This window comes from Hemicordylus capensis, chromosome 3, assembly GCF_027244095.1.
Source record: "Hemicordylus capensis ecotype Gifberg chromosome 3, rHemCap1.1.pri, whole genome shotgun sequence".
In the NCBI taxonomy this organism is placed as follows: Eukaryota; Metazoa; Chordata; class Lepidosauria; order Squamata; family Cordylidae; genus Hemicordylus; species Hemicordylus capensis.
In genome coordinates, this window is record NC_069659.1 from 15,157,501 (window position 1) to 15,180,227 (window position 22,727).

The 22,727-nt window shown below is 44.3% G+C and overlaps 2 protein-coding genes across 19 annotated transcripts in view; one reads left to right on the top strand and one right to left on the bottom strand.

The window, feature by feature from the left end:
- LOC128348713 (keratin-associated protein 10-4-like) overlaps window positions 1–10,057 on the top strand; it is a 20,989-nt gene extending 10,932 nt beyond the window's left edge. For 3 of the 7 annotated variants that reach the window (XM_053304306.1, XM_053304307.1, XM_053304308.1), the window contains exons 1-4: window positions 1–1,707; window positions 3,542–5,424; window positions 7,348–7,450; window positions 9,138–10,057. The exon at window positions 1–1,707 is cut by the window's left edge and continues 10,932 nt beyond it. The gene's annotated coding sequence lies outside the window, so the exon portion shown is untranslated. Of the gene's footprint in view, window positions 1,708–2,609; window positions 3,430–3,541; window positions 5,425–7,347 lie in introns of those variants that run through there. The other 4 variants (XM_053304304.1, XM_053304305.1, XR_008318274.1 and 1 more) reach the window with 4 other exon arrangements.
- The window catches only part of SYTL2 (synaptotagmin like 2), a 126,660-nt gene continuing 111,045 nt past the window's right edge, over window positions 7,113–22,727 (bottom strand). For all 12 annotated transcript variants that reach the window (XM_053304267.1, XM_053304268.1, XM_053304269.1 and 9 more), the window contains 7 exons: window positions 19,546–19,715; window positions 18,001–18,103; window positions 14,100–14,270; window positions 13,040–13,118; window positions 11,288–11,387; window positions 9,047–9,252; window positions 7,113–7,531 (listed from right to left, as the gene is read on the bottom strand). In XM_053304267.1, the coding sequence (XP_053160242.1) occupies window positions 7,386–7,531; window positions 9,047–9,252; window positions 11,288–11,387; window positions 13,040–13,118; window positions 14,100–14,270; window positions 18,001–18,103; window positions 19,546–19,715 (975 nt within the window). In that variant the 3' untranslated portion in view covers window positions 7,113–7,385. The remainder of the gene's footprint in view (window positions 7,532–9,046; window positions 9,253–11,287; window positions 11,388–13,039; window positions 13,119–14,099; window positions 14,271–18,000; window positions 18,104–19,545; window positions 19,716–22,727) is intronic.

A 22,727-nucleotide genomic window follows, 5' to 3' on the forward strand; every position in this document is an offset into this window, starting at 1 on the left:
AGAGAACACTTAGGAATAGTTATGTATACAGGTGGTCCTTGTTATCCATGATTTTGCATATCTGCAGTTGGATTATAGGAACCCAGTTTCTTGATTCATGGGGTGAAAATAGGGCTGTTTTCACCTATCCACAGGTTGTTTTTGCCTATCATTTCTTGAGTGGCCGGAAATGGCTGAGCCATTTTGTGGCTCTTTTCTGCAAACACAAAACACAAAAAACCCTCAAAAAAGAACAAAAATTGAAAGTTGTGGGGAGCATTGCTGGAGAACTGAAAATCAAGGTACTGTGCTTACTTGTTATTTCTGCATTCTCTTGCAGTTTTCAGCACAGTTTAGCAGTGTGTTTAGGAACCTAACCCCAATTGTCCATAGGGTTAAGGTCTCTTTATTCACGGTTTCGTTATCTGTGAAAATAGGCGGGAACCAAGACCCTGCAAATAAGGAAGGCCTCCTATACTGCCCCGGTGAATTCTCTATTCCACGTCTCCACCAGAGCATTGACGGAACCACCAACAGAACCAGCTCTAAAACCCTCCAAGGCCTCTTGGAATCCTACAGGATCCGAGCAGACCACCCTGATAGGAAGCTGGTAACTGTCTGGGAAATGGAGAAACAAGCAAGGTCTTTGCTCTACCCCCCACAGCACCTGGTTTTTCTCAACATTCCCTCTCTTCTTCTGCAGAGCTCGGAGGGCCAGATGCCCTCAGCCAGAATGACCCCACCATGGAGGGGCTGGAGCTCCAACAGGGCATGTGCGCCCACCTCAAGCTTTTCAGCCTTCACCCCCAAAAGTGCCCACCCAAGGTGGAAGTTGGCAAATCCCTTTTGAAATGGAGGAACCAGACAGAATACTTTCCCTGTCTCCCACAGCACCTGGTTTTTCCTCAGCGTTCTCTCTTTTATCCTGCAGAGCTCGGAGGACACCCTCAGACAGAATGGCCATGCCCTACAGTGGCTATTACTGCTCTAGGTCCTTTGGACTGGCCTCAAGCTCTTCAGCCCTCTCCCCACAACTGCCCACCCAAAGTGGAAATGGTAAGTCCCTGCAGAGTGACTTGTGCGGAGGCACAAGACAAGATCATTTCTCTATCCCCCGCAGGACCTAGTGTTTCTCAGCTTTCTCTACTTTCTCCTGCAGACTTTTCAGAGCCAGACAGAAGGGCCAGACACCCTGAGGCAGAAGAGCCATGCCCCGCAGGGGTTGTAGCTGCTCTCAGGCAAGAGGGTCAGCCTCAAACATTTCAGCCCTCTGCCTCGGAAGTGCTCACCCAAAGCAGAAGTCGGTATGTCTCTGGGGAATGCAGGAAAAATCCAGGCTCTTCTCTTTATCCCTCACAGTGCCTGGTGTTTCTCAACTTTATCTCTTTTCTCCAGCAGAGCTCTGAGGTTCAGACACTTCAGGCAGAATGACCATGCCCTGCAGGGGGCTGTACCTAGGGCGTGAGAGTCGGCCTCTCACTCTTCAACTCTTTCTCCTAGAATACCCACCCATGGTGGAAGTGGAGGAGTCCCAGTGGAATGGAGAAACAAGACAGCATTTCCCCATATCCTACACAGCTCCAGTGTTTGTCAGCTTTCTTCTCTTACAGAGCTCCCGGGGCCACAGGGAAGAGCCAGATGCTTCAGCTAGAATGACCAGGCCCTGCAGGCTTGGCCTCAAACTTTTCAGCCCTCTGCCCCAGAAGTGTCTGCCCAAGGCAGAAGCTGGTAAGTTTGGGGGGAATGCTGGAGCAATCCAGGCTCTTCTCTTTATCTTAATAGATAAAGAGCACAATGTGTCTAAATGAACTAGAATAGGAATGCTCAAAAAGTCAACCCCAATTTTATAAGGTACAGGTATATGGACAGCAATAACACACCAGCTCTATGAAACAAAATACATACAAATGTTGCATTCTTACACAACATATATAGTCCTCTATAACATTTCGGTGTGATCAAAACAGTTCTTATCTTTATAATCCAGATACTCTACAAACAAGGTTCAACAACAATTGGGTGAGGTGAAAAGACCTCTTCTCATCGTTGTGCAGCAACACATTCCCATTCACAGTTCCATAAGGATGAAGGTGATATTTGCAATTGAAAATCCAACTTCTGTTGCTAAGTGAGTGAAAGCCAATATATTATAGATCTTCCAAACTTCATTGTTCTTTTGTATTCAATATTCTCAAGACCCAAAGGTCTTTTGCATCCAAACATGTATCTTTAAAAATGACAGATTTTCCAGATAGTTCCTTGTGCTGCCAATTTTATACAAGGATTCTGTTTCATAACACACACTGTTATTTCATCAGATTTTAACCTGGACGAAGGCATAACAATTCATATCATATCAACATCCACTTATCTTACAGATGTAATTCCTCCCACAACAAAATCCACTTAGAATCGCTTACCATTATGAATGCAAACATAGCTTTCTTAGCTTCTTTATCGCAATGCCTTGTCTTACCGCGGTTTCTTATGTACAATGCCTGTGGAGACATGCTTTCTTACTCTAAACCAGTGGTTCTCAACGTGTGGGTCCCCAGATGTTGCTGAACTACAACTCCCATAATTCCCAACCAAAGGCCAATGGGGCTAGGGATGCTGGGAGTTGTAGTTCAGCAACATCTGGGGACCCACATGTTGAGAACCACTGCTAAACACTCCCTTCCTTTTGATCTACTACCCAGTTATCATCCACGTGGAGCCCTGATAACAGGCAACTGTGCTCTATATTGTTAATTGCTGTGCCTTCCTCCTCCCCTACTGATCCTGCAAATCACAGAAATACAGCAGAAAATAAGCGGGATGCACGGCGAATCAACAAGAAAAAGCAAAAAAAGAAAGAAGAACCGTGCAAAATGTAGGAACAGAGGGGCCACCAAAAAATTGCCAGAAAATGCAAACACACAAACTGTGCTACATGCAAAGATCAAGGATCTATATGGAGGAAAGAAGCAAAACACATGTATCCATTTTGTCTGTAACTGAGGTGCTATATTAATAGTCCAGAGTGAATAAATGACAATAACAGTTGTCTTGCAGATTATCTCTGCACATACATATGACAAGGATATTGCGTCTCAATAAATTGAGCAGAAGTCATTGTTAAAGATAAATTCAAATTCAAACCCAAACAAATATGTATTTGAAAAAACATCATGAATGTATGAAAAAATGTTTTTCTTGTGCGTATTAAAAATAAAGCTATATCAAAAGTAAATAAAAGTCTTGCAATGGTGAGAAATCCTTAGATGAGTAACAATGACAATGATCTTGCAAGCTGTGACAGAAATACAGCTCTCAAAGCTGTTTCAAGATAAATAAATACACTCATGCTGCTCCTGTTTAAGTCTCCCCCAAGAACACTCTCCCCCAACAGGCTTGGCCTCAAATCTTTCAGCCCTCTGCCCCAGAAGTGTCTGCCCAAGGCAGAAGCTGGTAAGTTTCTGGGGAATGCCGGAGCAATCCAGGCTCTTCTCTTTATTATTATTTATTGATTTTATTTACACAGCACCTGGTGTGCCTCAGTTTTCTCTCTTTTTTCTTGCAGAGGTTCCCTTGAAGAGGAAGGGCCAGATGTCCTCCGCCAGAATGATCATGTCCTGCAGGCGCTCTCCCTGCTCTAGGGTACATGAGTCGGTCTCAAGCGTCTCAGCCCTCTGCCAAATGTGTCCACCTCAGGCGGACGTGTTTTTTAAAAAAAAAAAAAAAAAAACATTTACATCCCACTTTTCCTCCAAGGAGCTCAGTACATGGTTATGTTTATCCTCACAACAACCCTGTGGCCTACGGAATGGGAGAACAAGACTGGATTTCCCCCACAGGAGCTGGTATTTTAGGCTTTATCTCCTTTCTCTTGCAGAGCTCTTAAGGTCAGATTCTCTCAGGCAGAATGACCACGTTCTGTACGTGCTGTGGCTGCCTTGGGGCATGTGGGTCAGCCCACTTTTCAGCCCCCTCCACTGGAATGCCTTCTCAAGGCAGAAGTTGGTAGGTTTCTGTGGAATTTAGATACAAAAAGCCAGGCCACTTTTCCTCGTGAGGTTACCATGCCCCCTCCCCACAATGATCAGCCAAGGTGGACTTTTCAGTTATCAGGTGAGGCTGGGGTGTGAGAAACAGAAGCAGCAATGGAGGGAAGTAGCACCCAGGCAACAGGCTTGGAGCAGTACAGCTGGTGTCAGCCCACAACTGAGATGAGGCACTCTTTCCTGGGGTGGCTGGCTGCAGACAACAGCATTAGAAGCAAGAAGTCAGACACATTCATAGGTTGCCTACCCCTGGTCTGGGGCAGTATCAAGGAGAGCTTGTTGAACCAGCAATGGTTGAGACATGAGTGGTCGCTTATATAGCTGACTAGCCCCACACCCTTTTCTGACTGGCCCTGGCATGTCTTACACTAGAGCAGGCCTGCTCAACTTTGGCCCTCCTGCAGATGTTGGGCCTACAACTCCCACAATCCCTGACTATTGGCTACTGTGGCTGGAGATTATGGGAGCTGTAGTCCAAAAACAGCTTGGGGTGGGGCTACCTTTCACAGCTGGTTTACACCTCCTCTTGAGGAGACCTATTGCAGGGTAAGCCTTGAGCAGCTGGCCTTGCACTTTGCGCGTCTCCTTTTTTTGCATTTCCTCCCAAGCATGGTGTTGCCTTCATACCTGTGGGCTTGGAGGTGATGCTGGGGGCTTAAGAGGGGCCATTGGTTGCCTAGGGGAGAACACTGGAGCTGGCTGTAGTTGGGTTTCTGATAAGACGATCCTCTGCTTCTGAGGCTTGCCTGAGTTGCATGAAGAAGGTAGGTCCAGGAAGCTCTCAAGTGTCAACTGAAGTGAGTGTATGGGTGGGGTGTTGGGTCTTCGGGATCCAGGTTTCCAGGGTGTAACATGGCTTCCCCTGGCTGGATGGGTAAGATGGTTTCTGCAGGGGCTTCCTGCACTGGGGTGTCTGGAGAGCAGGTTTCCAAGGACTCCCTAACAAGTGTGTCCTCCTCTGCTGCTGCATTTATGCCTTTGTCCGCTGAGTCAGTTGTCTGTAGCCCTGCACTTGGACTGATCCTGACACTACTCTAGGCCCCCCTCTCTATTCCCTGCAGCATGCTTTCTCAGCACTTGCTCTTTTCTCCTGCAGAGCTCTGAGGGTCAGACAGAAGGAAGAATGACCACAGCCTGCAAGGGGGGTAACTGCTCTAGGGCCTGTGGGTCTGCCTCTGACTTCTCAACCCCCTCTCCCCAAAATCCCTGCCCAAAGGTGGAAGCTGGTCAGTCTCTGGAAAAGGAAGGAATAAGCCAGGCCACTTTGGCTGTGTTCTCTCTCCCCATCACAGCACTGGCTGTTTCCCAGCTTCTCTGTTTTCTTCTGCAGAGCACTGAGGGCCAGATTGGAGGAAGATGCCCTTAGGCAGAATGAGTACCAGCTGCAGGACAGTAATGGCAGGTAAGTAGTATACCTTTCATTCCTGCTCATGAACTTCTCAAAGGTATCTGGTTGGCTACTGTGGGGAACAGGATGCTGAACTAGATAGTCCTTTAGGCTAATCCAGGAGGAGTCTTCTCATGTAACACTTATGAGGTCCAACTGATCATGCAGAGTATCTAATGCAATAGCCCAGGGCACCACCAGGATTAGAGTAGCTTCCCCATTCTACATTATGCTCCTGCCCCACGTGGTGGCATTCAAATGGGCACCAGTGTGAGGACTGCGCATTAACATTTGTATTTAACTATTTCTATGGCTTGGGAGGGGATTAATGGTATCCTACAATCTGCAAGCATTTATTCTGTAAAATATAGGATGGCTCACCAATTTTTCCCCCCTTAAGTGGCAATTACAGTAAATATATCCAAATCTAATACACTTTTATCTTTGTTTCACTGCAATTCTCCTCTCCTTCATTCTTCTTTAAGAAATTTCACAATTTAGAAGTTGTGATTAGATACGTTTCATCTGCACTGGTAGAATGGGAAGGAAACTTAAAGCAAGTATCCTCCCAAAAGCTGAAAATAAGAAAGTAACTGAAGAACAAAGGGCACACAGCATGCTAATCAATTCAGCTGAACACTTACATATGACCATGTAACAGGATTGGCATTGAAAAAAAACGTACAGAGAAAACTTTTTGTATCTTCAATATTTAATTGCATACAATTTTGTGAAAAAGTTTACTCCTACATCAAACCTAATTTAAATGCTTTGGCCAGTTGGTGACACCAAACAATTTAACACCCAAACAGGCAGAAGCACATTTGGGGAAGCAACTGGCAAGATTTTTTTTTTTTTTTAAACCTGAATTTTAGATATACCAGTAATAAACACCTGAAATTTAGTAAAAGCATTGAGTCAGGTTTGAAACGAGGGTGGTCTCATTAGTTCAATGGTGGGGTGGGGAGGAGAATCTGTGATTACAAAGTTGAGAAAAGATCTGTGCTACACATACATGCACAGCCCAGAATCAAAATTATCTCCATGAGCCAGGCCCACATATTCTGGGCTTTGGTACCATCTCAGGAGATGAATACTCATAGTGATTTCTGGCAACGTTTACTCCACCTAGAGATCGAAAACAGATGAGAGCATTGTTGCATTTACAGCTTTCTGGATGTTAGCACCCTTTCCCAGCAAGCAGACGCCAATGGCAGTAGAAGTGGAGCAATGGGAAACTTGTAGCATGGCAGGGTCACACGATACACTGAGTGTCCCTAGACATTATGGGCAGGAACGGGAAATGGGTGGCTATTTGTGGTGGCAGCTACACATCTGCTGTCCCATCTAGTTCCAGCCTAGTGCGCGCAAAAATATATATAATAATTCCAACTCACCACTTGCCATGTGTTCACTGTCACGAACAATCCCACAAGTTTGCAACTATTAAGGATCTCCCTAATTCAAATATTAGGAGTCTTTCTGAAAGAGACAGGATACATAGCAGATGCAGCTCTGAAAATGCACCATGTTGACTTCTAAAAACAGCACTCCCATTGTCAGGCACATTCAATGCTGACTTTGGAAACTGGGAGGGCAGTGGAAAAAGTAGATAAAGGGTGTGCAAATTTAGCTTATTTTGTGAATCTCCACCTGTTGTTTTCCTTGCACTCTTCACAGTGGCCACACAAGACAACTGAACATAATAGTTTAAATACATTTTATTTTTAATTAACCTTTAATAAAGCTTAAAGTATTTAACTTAGAAACAGTACCTGCAAGCAGGGAGAAGTTAATGCGCATAATAAAGGTAAGGTAGCATTTAATAAGACAGTATAAAATTGTATTGCAAACACCGATGCCCTCTCTTGAGGGCACACAGGAAGAATTTTGCCCCAAGTTAGTCTCTGAATCTTTGCACAATTCTTCTCTCCACAGACTCCAACAAGCTGGATGCAAGCAGCCAGAGCATCATCCTATTTTGTCATTTTTGCTATCATTAACATCCTGAGTGGTAACGTGTCTTCTACCCATTTGTTCGGTGAGTTGATCATCCTTTCCCATAAGTTGGCTTCATCCAACGTGGAGTCCATCCAGTCTACTTCAGTACCATAGCTTTTGCCTGCAGAAGTGTTTTAGAGAGAAACACAATCAGCAACACTTTTTATCGGTTTACATCTCACAGGGTGCTAAACAGTCTCCCCTTAAGACTACAATGGCTCCAGGCTCAAATTCCAACTCTGTCACAATACAGTTTTGTCTCACTGTACATTATTTCAGCATCCTACTTTGCAAGCTGTGTTTGTTCTGCTGTTCGTTGTGGTTTTTATCCAGTCATACAAATGGGGCTTGTGCAGAGCATAGCTTCTAGAAACTTAGGAGAGAGTTCTACGCCCTCTCTCAGAGCAGGGTAACCCCATGTTCTTTACATGCCTTGGATGAGAAGAAGGCTTCTTTCCCATAGTTCTCCCTCTCTCACAACACTAGAACCATGGGTCATCCCATGAAACTGAAGGGCAGGAAATTTAGGGCCAAGAAAAGGCAGTAATTTTTCACACAGCGCATAATCTATGGAATCCTCTGCCACAAGATGTGGTAATGGCCACTAGCTTGGATGGCTTTAAAAGGGGCTTAGACCAGTCCTCCATGAATTTGTCTATCAATGGCTACTAGTCTGGTGGTGGCCACCTCCAGCCTCGGAGGCAAGATGCCTCTGAATACCAGCTGCAGGGGAGCAACAGTAAGAGAGAGGGCATGCCCTCACCTCTTACTGTGGGCTTCTCGAAGGCATCTGGTGGGCCACTGTGTGAAACAGGATGCTGGACTTTAGGCCTTGGGCCCAATCCAGCAAGGCTGTTCTTATGTTCTTCTTGACTACCACCTTAGCACAAAAAGGAAGTGTATGTAAAGTTAAAAATGTAAATTCAAATTAGCTTTAAACCAATGGATAAAGCAGGATACAAGTTTTAAAAACAGAGGAGAAGACTCACTGGCTGCCTGTACTTGTTACTTCTCCTCGGCATGGGCAAAAGGGACTTTGGTAACCCAGGGGTGCTCTGCGTAGGCCTTGACCATGTTGGCCTCTCAGCTGAGCTCTTCCATGTTCTGTTCAAGACAGAACAGGGGACTGAAACTACACAGTGGTGGGAGGGAGATGAATTAACAGAGCGCTAAATACAGCCCTTGTCTAGAAAGGCCCTTGCAGACAAATCTACAGTATTTAATAGCACTAATAACAGAAATGGAGAGGGAGTTTTAGGAGCGGGCATGTTGAGAGCAGAGAGCAGTTTATGGGCACTAGCTCCATAATTTTTCTGAATGAAATCTCCACAATGACGACACTTATTTGCAACTCTTGATCAGGAGAATGATTTGTTTCCCACCTTTAGCACAGTGGTGCATAGATGCTTGGAAAGAAGAAGGGATGTTTGGGTAGGGCTGCAGAAGATTCCTGTCTTCAAAAACCCTGGAGAGTCACTGCTAGTCAGAGTAGACTGTACAGAGCTAGATGGACCAATGGTCTGAACTCAGAAGAAAGCAGCTTCCTGTGTAGGCTTTCCCAACTCTTTAAAAAACAACACCCCCCTATTTACCTAACATGTGGCGGGGAGGGGGGCTTTGACTCAGCTGAGTGTACCTGTTCCAAGTCCTATCCTGAGGCCTCCCAAGAAATGATTGGCCAGCTTGTTGTGGTCCCAGACAGTGAGTTCTACACATGCTTCTTTCAGATCTTCAGCCCTGAAGCCATCGTAGACCATGGTGTGGTTGAACACTGGATTAGTCGTCTTTGCTACAGCTCTCGTTTTCTGGCGGCTTTTCCTACTCGTATCTGGAAGAACAGTGCTTCAGACGAAAGGGGGGGAATGGAAGAAAAAACCACTGAGATATCCTTAAGCAACAAGGCTTGCATTATTAGTGGGTGGCCAGTATTGGCCACCCACTAGCTTTGGTTTTTTGGGGGGGGGTTATGACCTCACCCCATCTCTTCTGAAGGCATGGGGCCTTCTCATTGGATGAGCCCAGTGGGGGCAGAGCTTATTAGGCCGTTGTGGCCATTCCACTCCCTCCTCATCCCAGTCCTTGCTAAATAGGCTCTCCCCTCTCTCCCACTCCGCGTGCAGAACGGGCTTTGCTGGCTGTCCATTTGGGGGCCGAGTAGGAATTTTTTGCTTCCCACCTGATTGGCTTATGTGTGGGGAGTTTTTTTGCCTACTCCGTTCTGTTTCTCTGCTTAGCTAGGCCACAACAAGCAGGTGTGGTGCGGGTTGCATGCAGCAACACTAGGGATCTGCACTGGTGAACCTCCTTGGGCTAGTTAAATTGGCTGAGTGCTTAATCGGTCCTTAGAGGCTTCATGGCTCAAAGGCTACAGTTTACACTTCTACCTGCTTCAGGGACTTCACAGCCTCAACAGCTGTGTGACTTGGGGTGGGGGGTGAAGTCCCCGAAGGGGCTCTGATCCATTGGGTTGGCAAAGAGGAGTAGGGACCAGCATTGCACTGATTCCAGGCTCTGAGTGTGTCGCCCAAAGGGCTTGGGGAAGGGTTGTCTGACCCCAGCCTATGTTAGGTCCCTGCACTGCAGCAAGGTGAAGTTCTTTTCCCAAAATCCAGTTCATAAAAGGTTAATAAAGTTGTGGCCCTCTCTTCGAATTTGTTGCTTTGTCTTTCTTTGCGCCGTGCCTGCAGGTGTGGGGACAATGCTGTTTGTTCCAGTGATAATCTTGTGTTTGCTTCTGATGGAATAAATGGAGAAAAAGTTACCTCTGCATCTGAGAAGGGCATGGATAGAAAAAGGACAACTCATGCAACTGTGATGCCCTCTATGCAGAGCACGTGTGCACATGCACCACAAAACTGAAGGGCTGCCTTTCCTGGTAGGTATATGACCTAGTTCATTAAGTTACACTCATGGCATGGCTGGTGCTTGAAATCAAACCAAGCAGGCGTTGTTCAGCATGGCGGGGGGGGGGGTGTCATTGCACCAAGTGGCTTTCTATTATACACAGGGTGAGTTCAGATGCAGCACAGAACCTCAGTTGCTCTATGAGACATCCTTCAGCCCCTGAAGCACACTCTCTCCTTCCCATCCTTGTGAGAGTGTCCGCTTTGTAGGTTAGGGTAGAGACTGACTGCTATGTCCGAACTCACCAACCTCTGCTTATTCTTATTTACTTGCTTCAGAGAACCCAAGAGCTGAAGGTTGAGGTTGGTTTCAGATCTCGGGTTCTCTGAAGACAGTAACCTATTTAGCCAAGATTGCTGGGTTCGGACATGCAGTCTCAGCTCACTCTAGCTTACAAAGGAAGCAGATGCTCATGTGAGGTGGGGAGGGGGAAGCAGATGCTCGTGGGCCTGTGGAAGGGTGTGAGGAGCTCGGCTCCAACAGAAGTGCCATGTTAAGTCTGAACCTGCCCCCAGTTGCATCACTGCAACCTCTCTAAAGAAAGGAACGGTGATGCAGTGGTTGAGATGGGCCCCAAGGAGCAGAAAGCAGCTTCACACCAAAGGCTCTTCCTCGTGTGACTTCTGCATTAGGCCTCCACATTAGCAGAACTCTAGAGGCACAGTCATACCAGGAGGGAGCTCTGGCCCCTCAGCCCAGCCCATTCACAGCACTTTTCCAACAGCTAGCATTGGTAGTTGATGGCGCTCTTGAAGGAGGAAGAGCATTCTGGGAACCGAGGATTAAAACCTGCTTCCCCGCTTCTGGGCAGAACTCAGACATCACCACCACCACACCTGGGACTGAGTTCATTTTGTTGAAGATCATGAGCCTCCTAGGAACAAGGTTTTTTAAATGCTGTAAGCGGCTTTGGACCTATGCAAGAGAGTGGAATACAATTAAATACATAGTTTTGTTCAATCATTGCTCTTACCATTTAACAAAGGAGTTGAGTTTGTTCCCCCTGAGGATTGGGAGGTCATTGCATTCCTTCACCCAGATGTGGACTTCTCCAGTGGTGGCAGTCTTTTTACCTTTGGAACAAGACAAGATAGATCAGATGTATTACGTTCAAGGAATATATATCTTAGTATACCTTCTTACAATAAATGCAATATATAGCATTGGGGAAAACGCAGGTATTCAAAACAAACAAGTTCACTAGTCACAGTCTCTGTTCTAGAGAGAAGGAACTTAAGAGAGTCAACCACCTAAGCCACCCCTGCAAGAGTATTGCCCCTATATGAAATACCCTTCCAATTAGGTGGCCCTAAGTTTACTCCGTTTCTAATTTTGGAGAATGCAAAATGTGGAAGAACCCACTGCTCTCCAACTCAGTGGACCTGACTATCCCTAATACCACAAACAAGATGAAGTAGAAAGATGGTGCGGTTGACGGGAATGTCTGGCTAAATACTAATTCCTAAGGAAATCAACACACACACACACACATCAAAGAGTAAGGTGGTACCACACAGTACCTATGTCAATATCACATTTTGCTCATGAGGATTTCAGCAAATCACCAACAGACTAAGATTCTCTGCATCGGCTGTGAGTAAGGACCGAGGTGCCATCCTATCATTTTTATACATCACAATTTGGCCTAAAAGTGGTGATGCCCCATCTTATATTAGCTGATCTCATCCTGCATTTAGTGGAACCTAGGAATGCAGGAAGCTGCCTTATACTGAGTCAAACTATTGGTCCATCTAGCTCAGTATGCTCTACACGGACTGGCAGCGACTTTCTCCAAGGTTCCAGCCGCAAGAGGCTTTCCCAGCCCTACCTGGAGATGCCGGGGACAGAACCTGGAACTTTCTGCATGCAAAGCAGATGCTCTACCACTCAGCTACGACCCCACCTACATGGTCCATTGTAAGTTAGTGGAAGATGAACTGCAGCAGGCAAGTGGTCTGGAGGCAGAACCTCTCAGCAAGCAAAACAAATTGTCAAAATTATGACAATTTTGTAGGGCTGAGCGAGCATAGCGTGCTGGATAGAGTGCTGGACTAGGACTGGGAAGACCCAAGTTTGAAACCCCATTCAGCCATGAAATTCACTGGGTAACTCTGGGCCAGTCATGTATCTCTCAGCAAATAAATAAATATTTATCTGGTTCCATAGAACACCTGCAACTTCTGGGTGTATCTTGCCATGAATAAAACAACAACTTAAACAAAGGGGATTGACTCAATAGTTCCATAGTCAAGATTACATAGTAATGAAAGCTGCAACATCAGAAGCCAGAAGCCCTGTCCAGGCTTTATTAGAACTAGACACCATCCCCAGAGACAGGACCCACAGGAGCACATCAGCAAGCCTTGCCCCAATGTGCCGTTAAGCCACCTTCCCCTGCTCTCTCTGCATGGAGCACTGGTCTGCAAAGGCAGATCCTATACTCAGGGAGAGTGCCTGCCTGTGATGAAGAATGCGGTCATTTTTATCATGGGGAGGACGTCCGGGCACAGTGTTTAACTCTGAAGACAAAATGCTTTGTGTGTGGAGTGTGGGGAATGTGGGTTTAAGAGCATGTGGGTGCAGGGATGGGGCTTGCTGGCATGTTGTACCTGGGTGCAGTGTCCCCAGTTTTAACACCACTTGAACAGGGCTTAAAGAGATTCATCTTGGGTGTACAAAATATCCCATGAAGCAAAATCGGGGGGGGGGATAGATGAGTACTTACCCCCAGCAGGCTGTGGGATATACTGGAGAGCTAGCTTTATCTCCCCTCTGTTCTCCAGCTCAAGAGCAGCTAGTGGAGTCTGACCAGTTAAAAAACACAAAAACACAGACACACTGACTATGGAAAGTTTGCCCAACTATCCTCAATTCTGTAGCATTTCTTATTGATGCATTTTCTTAAATGGGGTACCAGTAAATATTAAAGGCTAGCACTTTATAAAAGCCATCTTCAAACTCATTAAGTGTCATACAATTATTCTATTACATCACCACACAAAGCAGAATATTTCTGAAAGAGGGGAAAAAAGGATGAAGTTTTTAGATTATGCAGGTCATAGGCGTCGTCATCTCAGACAGAGGCATTCCGTGCATGAAAGCGAAGGAGGAACTGCTTCTAAGGCGGCACCTGTTACCCATGGCTTTTTATTACTTATAGGAATCTAAAAACAGATTTAAAAATCAGCTCCCCAACTAAAAATATGCTTCCGATTAAATGGGGCTGTTCAAAATAACAATTTATTCCACCTTCAGTGCAAATTCCAAAAAGAGATGCAGTTTGCTGTCCACACAAGGTTCAAGTATGTTGCATAGGTCCTTAGTGCCATCTGCTCACAATCTGTGAAAAAGCAGTGTCTTTTTCAAGTTAGAATAAAAGTAGCATTGAAAAGACACAGCTTTTTCATGGATGGTCAGCAGATGGTGCTAAGAACTTATGCAATGTGCTTCAAGGCTGTGGATGGCTCAATACATCATCTTCCCTCAGAATTTGTGCTGAAGCTGGAATAAATCACTGTCTGGAAGACAATTTTCAGACAGATGGACTGCTACAGCCCTAGTCCAAATTGCAAATGCTAAAGTTATAACTTTGCATACTGGGGAGGATTTCCAACTACAACTCTGGGGAAAGCAATATTCCCAATTACAACAGTGATAACTGTTAACTGCATGATAAAGAGCTGAAAGTTCCTCTAAATTCCTTTGTGAAGTGAGAAACAGAGAGGCAGAAGAGACCCAGACTGGTCCCAGTGGCTTCCATTATGAACCAAGTGTCCTCAACTCACTCTCGGCTTAAGCAGGTACCAGTTCATCTGTTTGCTCTGCTTGTCGTTCCAGTCCCATGTCCCCAAGTTCAGCTCCACTTCACCCAAGAAGCTGTTGCGTCCAAAAGTGTCATTGTGCCACACGGAGAGATTCAGCCTCTGGGATGCCAACAGGGCCTTGTCAACTTTGTACTGCAAATAAGACACACTGGAGTGTAAGGACATCATCGACATACAGACAGCAGCACTGTAGCTGAGGATTTGGGGGGAGCCGGGGGGACATTCCAAGCCACTTCAATAGAGAAGGCTGGATTTGCGGCTTCAGCACATTAGAGTAATTGCCTTGCTAGAATATGCCGAGCTGTTCATGCTCCAGCATTCCGTCTTCAACAATGACCAGTCAGGTGCTTTCAGAAGCTGACAAGAGGATGCAATAGTGCTTGCAATGCCAGGGGCACCTCAAGGTTGGAGCAGGGCCTGGGGCAAAAAGTGAAGATGGGCCTCTGCTCCCCAACCTTCTTCAGAGAGGTGTAGGGGGAGAGAAAGAGTAAGCTCTCACCCAGCCAGTGGAACTCCCCCCCCCCACGCTTCCTAAGGGGCATAACTCCCCCTCCCCTTGTTCAACTGTAGTGCAATGCCTTATTTTAATAAGTATACTCCTCTGGATTTGGAGGTTTCGTTTAGCTAATAAACTTACACAAATTGTTACACAAACATCACAAATTGTTCTCTGGGTGGCTGACAACTTGGGCAATAGCTATTGGACACACCTATCCTCCGTGTATTTACTCCATACAATAAATATAATTTTATAATTATAAAAATAAATAATTCATTTTCAAAATAAATTGGAAAAATAATAAAATAAAATTCATTTTTAAAGTCTAATAGACTTTTTAAAAAGTCTTCTTTCAAAGTCTAATAGACTTTAAAACTTCAATAGACTTTAAAACCTTAAAAGTCTAATCGACTTTAGAAGTCTCAGACTTTTTAAAATCTCCATTCATTTTTAAAGGCTAGTATCTAGTCTCAGAGCAATATGAGGATGAGGTCGTAGCTCGGTGGTGGTAGAGCATCTGTTTTGCATGCAGAAGGCCCCAGGTTCAATCCCTGGCAGCATCTCTAGGAAGGGCTGGGAAAGATTCTGGTCTGAAACCTTGGAGAGCCACTGTCAGTACATAGTGTTGAGCTAGATGGGTGTCATGGCTCAGACTTCAGAATCAGAAGAATCAGAGCAGGAGGACTCGCCTGCTAGTGAGCCACAGCAACAAGAATTGGCAGAGAAACCAAACTCTGGAGCTGAAGATTCTCAACAGCTGCCAGACTTGGTTTCTGATGAGGAAGAGCCTGGGATTTCCCCTGTATTCAGACAACGTATCAAGAGGTAGGCTCAGTGGGACTCACGCAGGTGCAGGAGATCACAAGAAAGAAAGCCAAACTGCTGACTCAGGGAAGCCTGATTGGTTGCTGGTTCTGTGGAACCATATATATTCAACAGTATCCCATGGCTGAGTTGCTGTTTGCAACTTCGCTGGCAGCTTATAGTGTGCTCTTGCATATTATATCTTTTCCGTGTTCCAGTTTGTCTTGTCTGTACTTCCCTGCATTGTTCCCTTTAGTCCTTGTTCTGTGTCCTTTGCTTGTTTCATTCCTTGTTTTGTCTTTTCCTTCCACTTATTACTCAGTTATTATTAGAGGGGGGTACCTAGTTTCAGTTCAGGGCAGGGGCATATCTAGGGTAGGGCAGGCAGGGCACATGCCCCGGGCGCCACGTGAAGGAGGGGCGCCATTCTTAAAAATTAAAAAAAATAAAAATAAAAATGGCTGCTGAAAACAAAATGGCCACCGTGCATGCTCAAATGGCCTCTGTGAGGCCCTAGACCATGCCAGGCCTTGAAGAGGCCATTTGAGCATGCACGGTGGCCATTTTGTTTTCAGCGGCCAGTTTTTTTTATTTTTTATTTTTTAAAAAACGACCACCGCACATGCTCAAATGGTCCCTGTGAGGTCCTAAAGGCCAGCGGGGGGAGGTGGAACCTTTTCAGACCCCCCACACATGGCCTTTAGGATGCCCTCCCGAAGGGGCTACAGGTAAATAAATAAATAAATAAACATACATACATACATACATACTGTACACATTTAGTTTGGCACTAAGTACAGAGAATCAGGGCTTGTGAATACTGAGCTGAAGCTTATGAGCTAGGATTGTTTTCATTTGCTTTTACTTTGCTTCTTGTGATAAGTGAGTTAAATGTGATGTCTTAATAATATGGCTATTAATGGTGAGTTTGTCTTTGTATCAGTGTGAAATCCTTAGTTCGAAGGCCCACTGGGAGTTTCTTGCTCTCTTTCTCTCATTTTAACTGTCTTTCTGAAATACTAGAATATATTCCAAGTAGTGACACAGTTTACTCTGCATATCCTTTAATTATTTTCAGAGTATCTGGGAAAAGTCAAATTCTCCACTTATTTTTAAAGCTTATGTAATGCTACAATGCATAGTAGAGAATTAGACAGGCATTTCTGTTTAGTTTTCCAAGTACACCTCCACATAGTCTTTGGGTATTTCATGAGCCCCAGCATACTGAAATTAGTAGTTTTCTAGCATTTTTTGGTCTGGCTACGTCCACTGCTAAATAGTTTTTGAAATATTAAAAGATTAATGAGCTTGAGATTAATTTTTCAGCTGATATTATGGTAAAGTTATCTGAAAGATGGGTGTCAGATGTTTGGACAGGGGGCGCAATTTCAGTGCTTGCCCTAGGCCCTATTTTCCCTAGATACGCCTCTGGTTCAGGGGACTCTATTCATTTACTGTTTTCTTTGTGAGCCTTTTATTTTCCTTCATCCAGTTTCGTTGCTGCTTTCTGTTTACTTTCATGGGGTTGTAAAACCTGTAGGGTTAGCCGGGCTATCAGTTCACAACACACAGCCCCCCAGCACAGCACAGAGGCTTTGCCAACTTTGCCCAGTGCTGGTGTGGGTCTTTTAAGGGAATGGAACCCTGTCAAGTCCCAGTGTCTTCTTGGGAGGCACACATGTGCTGGGAAATGTAGTCCTTTCAAACCTTTCCCACCAAGTTCTATGGCCCCCCCCCTTTTTTAATTGTTAAGTTGTTTTACGTTTTTGTATATATTTTAACTTGTTTTATGCTATTGTTAACTGCCAGAGACGAAAGTTCAGGATGGTGTACAAATTTGATGAATGAATGAATGAATGAATAAATAAATAAATAAATAAATGAGTTCTATGGAAGAAAGTACTGGGAAGGACTACATTTCCCAGCACTCCATGTACATCTTCCAAGAGGACAATGAGGCTCAAGAGGGCTCCGGTTCTCATAAAGCCCTTCCCTCTCTCCTCTGTTGGGGAAACCATAGCACAGCATGGAGGTCAGCATGGTGAGAAACGGTTCTCACACTGAAGGTTTTGTGTTGGTTTTTTTTTGCCAAAGCAGCCCCCAATTGAAAAGTCTGCTATAACAAAAATCTCAGTTTGTTGTGGTACTGGAAAGTAGCAATTTCTTCAAAATTGATTAGGAAAAGATGGGACCATTTTAAAGAGGAAATGTTTGGAATGTTGTGTATACATTTGGTTTCCAATCTCAAAAAGGAGATCATAAAACCTGGAAAGAGGCAGAAAGGGGTAATTAAGACTAGAGGTGATGGGATAGTTCTTGAATTCCAGTAACTTTTTCTTCCAGGCTTGTATGTCTCTGCTATACTAAACAGCTGTACACAGAAATTGAAAATTCCAGGCAGCAAACTTGAATGGCTCATCTCTAGCCTTTTTTGGTTGCAAAACACATAGAAGAAGATCTTCCTTTTATGTTCGCTAAGCCAGTTAGATATCAAAAGAGTTTTCCTATTCCTCAATATTATTTTACTCATTTTGCTAGTATAAATGATACAAACGTTACCCGTAATATCTCATTAAAGACTGGATTCAACGTTTTCTTCTTCACAGACGTCTTTCTTTTGCCCAGTTTATATTTCTCTGGTAGCAGGTAACTCTTCACGTACCTAAGAAAATTCAACAACCAGCCTGGTAAGGAAATGTTTGAATGTGGAAAACTAAATCCAAGAGCAAGATACAAATCTTTCAACTGTAAGCCCGAAGTCTTGTCTTAAATTCAGCATGTATATCTTTTGCATCAGGCATTTCAAAAGGGCATCACCATGACAACAAATGCTAAGCCTGAGAAACAAGTTTCTGTACACGTTCCATCTCAGGACCAGGACTGAGAGATCAGAGACAGGATCGTTGCTCATAGATGGTAGATTTGTTATTTTCCTATGCCTGTTCATTTGAGATCTGTTCTGTTTCACCCACATAGTTCATCTTTGGGCATATGGTACCCCGTATGGAGATCATTTTACATATTTTTATTTATTTGTTTTTACATTTATATCCCACTCTTCCTCCAAGGAGTCCAGGGTGGTGTACACAGTTATGTTTAACCTCACAACAACTCTGTGAAGTAGGTTTAGGCTGAGAGATAAGTGACTGGCCCAGAGTCACCCAATGAGTTTCATGGCTGACAAAGGATTTGAACTCGGGTCTCCCCGATCTTAGTCCAACCTGGGTTCCTTCAGATGTTACTATATAAATTATAGCTGGGAATGATGCGAGTTGTAGTTCAGCAACATCAGGAGGAACCCAGGTTGGGAACCACTGCTCTAACCACTGCACCACACTGGCTCTCATAGGTTCCAGGCCTACATCTGTAAAAATGGAACAGAGGTGTGTATATTACATTTAAAACAGCAGGACACACAGGAAAGCAAGTCAGGTATATTGTATGCACACCGTACTTTTTCATTTATGTCCAAGCACCAGAACCTGTTTCAAGAGAACAATCTCATGTCTGAAAAATGCAGTGTGTGAGCAGACTCTTAGAAGTGCCTCATGCTAGGATTCAAAACTGTCAGCAGAGGTCGACAGGGTTGGACACCTTCTGAGGCCCAGATAAGTTAAGGGGGCCACCAACTTTGCCCTACCACTACTATCATTACAAATATTTATATACTGCTCTTCAACCAAAGTTCTCAAAAAAAAAAAAGTGGTTTTCATAGAAAAATACATAAATAAGATGGTCCCCTGTCCCCAAAGGGCTCACAATCTAAAAAGAAACATAAGGTTGACAATCAGCAACAGCCACTGGAGGGATGCTGTGCTGGGGTTGGAGGACCCTGTGCTCACTTGATCAAGACGTAGCCTGATCAAAGGCAGTACAGGATACCTGAGGTTGCAGAGTCCTGTGCAAAGCGCATTCTAAAATCCTCAGCTACAGTCCCTGGGGTATTATTCATTTTACGCTCTCCCCACACCCTGCAACCCTGACTCACAATCTGGGAGTAAAGGGGAGGGATTTAGTCTCACACAACACCATTTCCTCTTTTTCTACAAAAGAGCACAGCTTCTTGCAATGAAAGTCTCTTCAGTGTCCCCAGCCCACGCTTACGGATCGGAACGTTGCTTCTTAACGTCAGCGATCGCCAATTCCTTGCACTGGGCGATAAAAATATGGAGTTCCTTCAGCTGCTCCACATAATCAATGGCAAACTGGATATTCCCTGTCACATCCACGTTGCCAAAGTCTCCACTGTAGACACTCATCACACTAGTGCTCACCTGCAGACGTCACAAAGCAGAATATATGCCTTTTAAACATTCTTTTATCATTTCCCAAGGACACATAGAAGGCTGTGGTTGTTTTTAAATATGGGAAGTAAACCTAAATTCATCTCCTCATCTGTGCTTGAGAACTACTTGGAAATTTGTGTTCAGATCACTGAAATGACCAAATGATTGGTAACTTCACCTATCTATTGTTCAGTACCAAAAGGGTCCCCAAACTTGGGTCTTCAGATATTGTTGGACTACAACTCCCATCATCCCCAGCCACAGTGGCCAAAGGCCACTGTGGCTGGGGATGATATGAGTTACAGCCCAACAGTATCTGAAGACCCAAAGTTGGGGAACCTGATCTAACACATTCAGTATACCAGTTGCTTCACAATCTCATTTTATCCTCAAAACAATACTACGGAAGAGGTCGGTACTCTTCCAAGGTTTAAGTTGTTGCTTTTTAAACAAAGTCACAAAAATTCACGACAGAGTTGGGCTTGGGCAAGGGGGAGGATTGGGAGCGAGCGGGTGGAGAGACCAGTTTCATATCCTAAATCTTTACCTCTTGGTTATGCTGCCTCTGTGGGGGTGAACTGCATGAAGCCTGGACAGGAAGAGTATCCTACCCCAGGATACAGGAATTAGTAAGCTTCAAAAAGCTCACTCCCATTTCCATAATACAGCAGCTTCTGAAGGCGTAGTGATGGCCTTAATTATGGGAGTTTGTCAATTCGGACACCACATTATAAAGCGTTTGCAAGCCCACTTCAGACTTTGGTTCCCAATTCTGGTTTGCTGGCCAGTCTGACATCACCACATCCTGAACTGTGGTCCATGTAATATCTGGATTGAGCCACACACACTCTTTAGAAAGTCTGTATGGGCTGTGGCTTCCTGTCCAGAATACTTGCAGTGGCAAGCATGGAGTTACTGCTTGTGCTGAGCTGGAGGTTGCCCATGGCTTCAGTAGTCTCCCTTAAAAGCCTCCACTCTGGAGGGAAAGGGGGTTGCAGTACCCTCAGAGGAGCTAAAGCAGGAGAGAGTGATGCCCTCACTCTTGCCTGTGGGCTTCCCAGTTGGGATGTGTGAATCGATTTGGGTACAAATTGATTTGTACCCGAATCTAGCTGATTTGGGTGATTTGGAGACAGAACAAATCACCCCTGTGGTCCATTGGCTAGATTCGGGTCCAAACCAAATTGCATCAGATTAGATTCGAATCAATTCAAGATTCAGATTCCTCCTATTAATTTTCCTAGATTCCCAGCTTTCATTTTTTTTTAAGCTAAGCTCTAGCCCTTGTAGAAGTGGAGTTATGGAGCAAAATGTGTGGTCACTATTTTTCAAGTGTTCGGATTCTTTGGTGTGTAATAACTTTCACTCAATGAATCCTTATGAGGATTCATTACACACCTTCATTTCTTCTATTTATTTTGACTGTCTTTGCAACAGTGCCAACTGTCAACTGCCAACTGCCATATGCCAACTACACCCCCCTCCCACCCACAAGGCAGTGGGGTAGTATTTAGTTTATGTTCTAGGAATCTTTTCAAGTGTTTATACTCTTTGGTGTCTAATAATCCTTCCTCATAATGAATCCCTATGAGGATTCATTACACACCAAAGAGTGTAAACACCTCAAAAATCCCTAAAATATAAACTGTGTACCCAGTGGCTTGCAGGTTGGGGTAGTTGGCACATGGGATGTCACTAATTCCCCTCCCCCAACTGCAAAAGAGTGGGGTCAAAATGAACAGAAGAAATGAAGTTGTGTAATGAAGGCATCAAAAAATCTAAACACTTCAAAAATGTCTAAAAAAAATAAACTTGAGTACCCCAGTGTCTGGGGGGTGGTAGTGGTGTAGTTGACACACGGCAGTTGACAGTTGGCACTGTCTGATGAGGGTCAATATGAACAGAAGAACAGAAGAAATGAAGGTGTGCAATGAATCCTCATAGGGATTATTATGAGGAAAAGTTATTATATGCCAAAGAATCCAAACACTTGAAAAATAGTGACTGCACATTTTGCTCTATAACTCCACTTCTACAAGGACTAGAGCTTAGGTTTTTTTCAAAAATGAAAGTTGGGGATCCATGTTAGGGTTAGGATAGGATGACTTCAAATCCCCATTATTTCCTATGGCAGAAATATACAAAATCAGGAAAAACTAAAATAAATCATTAAAAATCAACCAAGTACCCCACTGCCTTGAAATCTGGGTGGTAGGTGGCACCAATGGAGACTACCTACCACCCAAATTTGGTTCCCTAGGACGTTTATAAGTGATCCAAATTGATCTGAATCCAAATAAAATCAACACTGAATCTAGGGTGATTCGGGGGGACAGATTCAGACACAAAACAAATCAGGGGTGATTCAATTCAGGCACAAATTGAATTTAAAAAAATAGATTCGTGCACATTCTACTTCCCAGAGGTATCTGGTGCGAAACAAGCTTCTGGGCTAGAGAGTCCTTGGGCCTCATCCAGCAGGGCTGTTCTTATGTTCTCTCTGGCTCCAGCCAGATTACCTTTAATGCCTGTTGGCCATCTGGGAGCAGTTGCAAGAGGAACGGAATCAGGCATGTGACCAGTTTATCAATGACTGTAGCCATAAGCAAATTTTCAAGTTGATATTCTATAAACCCACTGGCAAAAGAACATCTCCTCCTATAAAGCCAAATTTTTATAAAACCCTTAAATATTATAGTGTCTGAAACGTACAAAATAGAGCAATAATGGAATCAGAGGTGATTTTGATTCTGTTACCAACGTATTTTGCATGTTTCAGACACTACCTATAATATTTAAGGGTTTTATAAAAATACGGCCTTATAGTAGATGTTCTCTTGCCAGTGTGAATGAGTATGTATGTGTATGTATTTATCTATTCATATATTCATTCCCTCCAGCTTGAACATTTGTTTATGGCTTCCATCACTGAAAAAGTGGTGATTCCACTTTTCTATCAGGATAAAGTGTCGGATTCCGTTACCTTTGGAATTGCCCCTC